Source organism: Limulus polyphemus, unplaced genomic scaffold, assembly GCF_000517525.1.
Source record: "Limulus polyphemus unplaced genomic scaffold, Limulus_polyphemus-2.1.2 Scaffold2082, whole genome shotgun sequence".
In the NCBI taxonomy this organism is placed as follows: domain Eukaryota; kingdom Metazoa; phylum Arthropoda; class Merostomata; order Xiphosura; family Limulidae; genus Limulus; species Limulus polyphemus.
In genome coordinates this window covers 105,762-113,293 of record NW_013667692.1, presented here as the reverse complement: position 1 = coordinate 113,293, position 7,532 = coordinate 105,762, and the positions used below count along the sequence as shown (strand labels likewise).

Here is a 7,532-nt window from a genome sequence, read left to right as displayed (position 1 = left end):
ATGAACAAAATTTGCTGAACTATCGTTGACACTTATGAACATTCAAAACATTTCCATAAACTTCTTTGATATTCTTTGTGGCTATAGAGACATTGTTTCCCTTGTATTCAAACAGCATTACATGCTGAATGTGTGTGTCTCGTTGTGTGCCATCACTATAAAGTATTAGAGTATACTAAACTTTACACATTATATAGGCTACACTAACGTGACGTTTAGGTGGTGGTTTAACTATTATACGTGATGTACATATTTTGGGGGGTGGTTAATGAAAATGTTCCAAAACGTGACATTAATTTTTTGATGACCTAATATTTATACTGTAAAACACAATAGAATTAGATTTCTACTAATGGAGTCACTACTTATTATTAATGTTAAGGTTAATATTTCATTAAGCAGACAGTTCCATTGTTTGTATGTTTTGAGTTTTGTGCAAAGCTACACGAGGGCTATCTGTGTTAGCCGTCCCTAATTTAGCAGTATAAGACTAGAGGGAAGGCAGCTAGTCATCACCACCCACTGCGAACTCTTGGGCTACTCTTTTTACCAACGAATAGTGGGATTGACCATCACATTATAACGTCCCCACGGCTGAAAGGGCGAGCATGTTTGGTGTGACGGGGATTCAAACCCGCGACCCTCAGATTGCGAGTTGAGCGCCCTAACCACCTGGCCATGCCTGCTCACATTGTTTGTAACTATATTCAACAATATAACCCTTGTATGCTCTTTTAAGTTCATTGTTGTAATTAATAAAATTCTAGTACATTTATAGTGTAAGTCCAACAACTATTTCAACTGTTAGAGGGTTAAAACATAATTTACATAAATTACATAATTTTAAATGAAATATAATTGTTAAATTTTTTACATATATATGTATTTAATATATGTTTAAATAACAAGTTACCCCATTCCATTGTGCAATCTTATTAAAATGCTTGCACAAGATTGTATGTAAAATAGTGTTTAAAATTTTCAGTAGGATAAAACTTCAGCAAAATTCACATAATGATGAAAGAACAATTTTTACCCTTTTTATTTATGTTACTATGAAAAAGTCCCTGAATTTAGTCTTATTTCAAGACCTTGAAACCTAGAATCTATTTCTGCCAAAAAAAACATTAAACAACGTGTTTAAAGTAGTTTCAAAAGGCTTTATTATAAGAGTGTATATGTGCAGATTGTACTAAAAGTTTATACAATTCTTTGTCGTGTAGGTTAATCTTTATTCCACTCCCCCCTTTTTATGTCCATACCATAAACAGTAATAGTATATATCACTATATTTTGAGTGACTGGTAAAAATGAAAACATGTATACATGTGTGCCTTTAAAGTTATATGAATTTCAACCTGTATATGAGTCTTTATTTGGGCAAAAGACCAAAAACATCTTGGTGAATGGTATTAAATAATTTTTTCTAGAATATGAGATATTTTGTGTTTGTATGCTTCTTTATAATAAGAAATTATTTTATACACATCATTGGATAAAACAAATAAAAATGTTAAGCCATCCTTAAGGGCTGAAACATCTATTCCAGTAATAATAATTCATAATAAATATATTTTTAGCCCATAAGTTCTTTGAGTTAAAAATTTACTTTTTATACCTGGGACCTGTTTGTTACCCATCATTATGTATGGCAGTATAGCATTTCTTCTATTTGATCTTTTTATATAAATATGAAGATCAGAAAAAAAAATCATCTGTGACAGGCAAAAAAAATAACTTATAGAACTAAAACCAAAAAATTGTTTTTATTGGAATTTTTTCTAGAAGAGGCAAATATTTACTATTTCATAAATTTAAATTATTATTTGACTGTTTCTAAAATGAGATTGCATTATATTTTATTATGATAAAAAATAATTCATTATATTTTCCCCTTTGTTTTATTTCTTTTTAGATTTTATTTTCACAGTGATTTTAGCCAAGTTAAGTCACTAGAGATTGTAATAAAATCATTGGCTTGAAACAGTACATTTATTTCTCTAATGCCTTTGTTTTGATAAACAAAATAATTACTACTTTTAGAATAAAAAATGGGAAAGAGGTGATAAGCAGGCTACTGTTTTACTTTTTTTTTTATAACTTAATTGTTCTTTTTGTGTATGCAGAAATTCACTTGACTTTGTACGTCCAAGTTTTTATCCTGCTCTATGATCTATTAGAAATTATCACTGTTGAATCCATCATAAATTATGCAATTTAAAATATTTGTGCAAAACATTTGCATATGCTATATTAATTATTAACTTCCAAACAGAACAAGATATATACTTAGAGCAAAACTAAAAATCAACTTCATTATTATTTTCTGGCCAAATCTTTTTCATTTTACACTATAATTATGTGTAGCTGTCATCGTTTTCTGATGTTAGATTTTTTTTACAATGAATTCAGATATGTTTTAACTAATATCACACCACTCCTACTATTACTATATCCATAAGAAAAATAAATATTCTTTATTTGAAATACTTCTCTGATGATTCTCAGTTTGTTTAACCAAATATGTACAAAACTTGCATTTATACTTTTTTCCCCCATTGTTTCACTTGATTATTTTCTATCTGTTCTATACAGCTTTCAGACCTCTAATAATTTAGTATTAATAATTGTGAGTTCCAGTATTGAATAATTTACCTTATATATGAGATATTACAATTACATTGTTTGTTGTTTACACTTTACACATATGTGCATTAAAAACATAAAGTTAAAAAATAGTATTTGTATTAAGACACAAATTCAACCCTACTCAGTTCCTTGACACTTTGCATAATCATTCCCTTATTATTAGATAATTTTTTGCATTTTCTAGCTATGCTCATTTTTCTTTCTTCACCAATACACAACTGTTCTTAAAAATGACTTACTTGTCCCACCAAACATGGTCACCCTTTCAGCCATGAGGGAATTATAATGTTACAGTCAATCCCACTGTTCATTGATAAAAAATAGTTGGTGGTGGATGTTAATGACTAGCTGCTTTCCCTCTAGTCTTTCACTGCTAAATTAGGGATGGCTAGCATAGATAACCCTCGTGTAACTTTACATGAAATTCAAAATAGACCAAACCTTTCATATAGGTTCTCTACAAGAAGATTTTGAATTTTATCTTTGATCTCCATCATCATAATATAACTTCAATAATATAGCTTTTTCGTGCTTTTCTGTTATTTTTCCTGTGTAAAATCCCAGTCCTAACTCTTAAATGAAAACAAAATAATATTTGTATTGGTCTTTTGACAAGTGACTCTCAACTTTAGGGATGATTTCCATGTCTTTTATGTCTGTCTACGGTTTTCTTTATTATTTTTGTTTTCTTACTCAGTTGTCTTAAAGTTTTTTTTTCTAAATTTATTTTATTGTCACTTATAGTTCTACAACATTTTGACTGATAACATTGTAAGCATTTTTCGGCATGCTTACTTCACACAAAAACTGCATTTAATTTTTTTGTTTATTTACTTTCAACTCTATGTCTCTTAACTTTTTCCCTAATTTTCAAATTCATTCAAAATTCTGTCGAGTTTTTAATATTCCAAACTTTTATAAGTGCTTACTTTGTCCTTTCATGCATTGAACTTTTAACCTTCAAGTTTACTAAGTTTTTCCACATGGTGCTATGGTTCTTATAATTTCTTTGTTTTTAATTTTTGTAAAAATCTGATTGATGTATAGGTATGTGTTAGGGCACTGAATTTTATTATCAATTATATGACTGCAAAGTTACTAGTCTTGTTATTAAAGGAAATATCTTTTTTATTTCATTGGCATTATCCAACTTTAATTCTACTAATTATAAATGGTGGTTTGATTGTTAACCATCAAAATTACTTTTGAGTTTGATAACTTGGAAAATATTTCTTAAACCTAATCCAATGTTTTCAAAGTAGCTTAATTTGCATAGGGGTTGGTAATTTTTTAACTTTTCAGTTGGGTATAACTGTAGGTTTTTGCAACAGGTCTTCATCATTGTCTCAAAATAAAACTTTTTTTGTTTTTCATGTTAAAAGCCTAGAAATATAAATATGGTTAACTAAAAAAACTGAATAAACAATTGTGTAATAACTATTTCAGTTCTTAACCAAGAGCAACAAGAGACTCTTCAGATGCTGACTGATCCAACTGCCAAGTTCTTTGAGGTAAATTCTAATGTTTAGAGTTAAGAAGTGTTTTTTTGTGAAAATTTATTATAATAGGACCAATATCCAACATCTTCAGATAAAAGTGTAAAGAATATGCATATTGTGCAATATTTATTAGGGAAAAATAATCTATAAAAATACTTCTAAACTTCTTTTAGGTCTTACTTATATAAATCGGTGATGTTTTCTGGCTTTAGGTCTTTGTTGCATGCACTACTTTGACATATTTTTGAAAACATGATTTAGTTTTGCCCTGCTTTACTACTTTTATTTCTGTTTTAGCCTAAAGCTTAGCATGAAAAGTTTTAACACTTGCTGAGTATTTTCAAAAAATGTATTATGGGCAATAATATTTTTTTTTATCAAGATAGTCAGAAAAATTAGTTTATACATTGTTACACACATACCTCAAAAAATTTCAAAACAGTAATGCCTTCTTTACTTGTATCTTATTAGATTTTATTTATTGACCTTTGGTTACCTTAGGCAATGATTGACAGAAAAACAACTGTTGATCGAACATCAGTTTGGACAATGTAGTAAATCTAATAATTTACACTGTGTGAGATGTGCAATGTGAGACATTAAAAATACAACTATACAGATCCATGCAGGTGTTGTTTGGAGATCTAACTATAGTCATACAATACAGTATAATATAAGTAAGTATATTTATGCATAATAATGATTATAATGATAATTTAAGAATATTTAAAATCCAAATAAGGAATTGTTTTCTATGGTTTCAACATTTAAGATCTGCTAATGTGATTATTGGTTATTGACCATGGTAAATTAAGAGATGATTTGTCAATGTCAGTAAATACATTCTTTGATGTCATTCTATCAATAACACCCTCTGACTTTAACTCTCTCAACACGAACTCAGTCAATTTGACTGACCATGTTACCTCTTTGTACTCCTTCAAAGTCCTTATAGATTTGATACTACTAACTTTTAATATAGTGTGTATATGTTAATGAAATTTGGCATTCTTTCAGTAAACATTATAAGTCTTTCACATAAAAAAAACAATATTTTTAAGTAAGTATCTTTAATAAACTAAAATAGATTTGTCCTTAAATATATTGAGTATTTGTTTTGAAGATTCCTTGTGTAAAGTGATTTTCATGTTAAGATTAAAAATACTTCATTTCAAAAATCTCAAATTTCATTTATGTTATCTTTAAAACCTCTTAAATACATTTCAAATGTTTGATTTCAGGAAAAGTGTATATTTTATCTGTAATTTTTGCTACCCTAACTGTACAAGGTTGGTCAGTTTGACTAATCTTTTAACCACCAAAAAAAAAAAAAATCGAAATAACTTTAAATTACTCTCTTTTTCTTTCTAGAATGACTTCAAATGTAGTGTGAAACTACATTTGTTTATCCTAAGTAACTTTAAACTTGTAACAGTATACATCTATTTATAATTAAATTTTATTGTTTCATTGCTCTTTTGATTGCCCTTTGAACTGTGTATAACTACTATTCATGCCATTATAAGTTTAAATCACTTGGGAAACGTGCAGCTCACGTCACGCTATCGAATTACATTACCCATGAGCTACTCCGAGCTGCTTGCGTGCGTGCCACATGAAATATTTTTATTATATTATTATTATTATTATTGTTTATTTTACCTAACTTAACCTTAATTGACCTAAAGAGATCCCTATTTTTACATTTTAGTTACTTTTATAATAATAAATAAAGAATAAACATGAAAAACAAGAAATAAAGTACTTACTGATCTTCTTTTTCTTGCTGTTAATTGTCAATGATACTTAACCCTACTTTTTTGGTATTAATGCACTAAGTAATTTTTATTTAATTAAATAATGCACTAAAGAACATAGACTAATAACATGCAAAAAGTAGACAATTTTCCCTAACTCTCAAAATTTTTCTGGCTTTCTAACTGTGCATCAAGAGCCACTACAAATTTGTCCAAGCTATTCATTAACTTTCCCACAGGAATGAACCTTGTATTATGAGTGAAATTGACTTTATCTGTTCACAACACAATGTTATACAATACGTCATATGATAGATAAAAACCTTCACTTTCTATTGCTTATAGGTAATGTATAATTAAATTTAAGAGAGAACTATTAACAAATCCAGAAAGAGAGGATGTGACAGGTGGGTGTGGCTGGAGGGGTCTGATTTTCTATTTGATATCTTTGAAGGCTATAAAAATTATGGTGTATCTGAGCAATGACAATTTTATAGTGAGAAATTTACAATGAATTTCATACTTTTTGGAAGAGCGATGGATGAAATAGAGAAGAAAAGATACCTAGTGAAAATGTGTCATGTGTGTCACACTAGGGGAAATCCAGGTATTTTTTTAAATATTGCCTTATATGATTAAGATCTTAAAATTTATATACTTTTAAAATATTGATTATTAGCTAAGATTTTATGATATACTAATTGATATACCATAAACAAAAAGTAGTTTAATAAAACTTTGAATATAAAACACAAAAACCTTGTGTCGTGTGTAGTAAAGGATACCCATAGTGATAGAGTTAACATAAATTTGGGGACTTGTTCTTTTTTATGAAAGGTTAAAATTGTGTACCAAGAGGTGTATTACAGAAACCATTATTCTGAAACACACTTGCCTCTTCTCACTCTTTAGCTTTATCCCGATAAAAGATTCTCTTCTCTGCCCATGTAAGCATTGGTGTAAATCTTACCTCACTTGCTCCAGCCTGTGTACTAACAAGCTCCCCCGTTATTACTTCCTATTCACTTTTTTCAATGGCAGAATGCTACGATGATGATTTTACGTGCTTGCTGCAGGTTTATCTTCAGTTTTGAATGGTTTTAGTTATGCCTATGCTTTAGATTATTCTTTTTTTTTTTTTAGACCTGTCTTCTTGGGTCTGGAGTATATTTTCTATTTCTTTATTTTATGATAATGAAATTTAAAAGTAATAGTTTTTCAAAGTGAGTTCAGTAATATTTTGTGTTTAGTTCTCTTCTTTTTCACAGATCCCACTTGGTGGTGAGTGTTACCTGGTCAGGTATGCTTCCTTTCAAATCCAGTAGACTGATAACAATAAAAAAAAGATAATAATTCCTGGTAGCAACAAGCTCTGTTGAGATGGGGTGTTTCATAAGGCCACCTTGTGTGCTTTTCATGTGGTAAACAATTATAACACAAAGACAACTACCCTTCTGGACTGTCACTCATGGACTATCATACTTAAAACTTAATGGGACTTTGCCCTGCTAACCCCTCGATTGAATAAATCAGTGTCAGTTTGGTTTTCAAAATAGAGAATGTGGTTCACTTATTGCACTGTCTCCAGAGCATCGTTCCTCAGAACTCCCCAGTGTGAGTATCTCCC

The 7,532-nt window shown here is 29.3% G+C and overlaps 1 protein-coding gene across 1 annotated transcript in view; it reads left to right on the top strand.

The window, feature by feature from the left end:
* Positions 1-7,532, top strand: part of LOC106465874 (very long-chain specific acyl-CoA dehydrogenase, mitochondrial-like) — a 53,855-nt gene that overhangs the window by 21,791 nt on the left and 24,532 nt on the right. Inside the window, exon 4 of the mRNA XM_013926115.2 lies at positions 4,096-4,160. Within this exon, the coding sequence (XP_013781569.1) occupies positions 4,096-4,160 (65 nt within the window). The remainder of the gene's footprint in view (positions 1-4,095; positions 4,161-7,532) is intronic.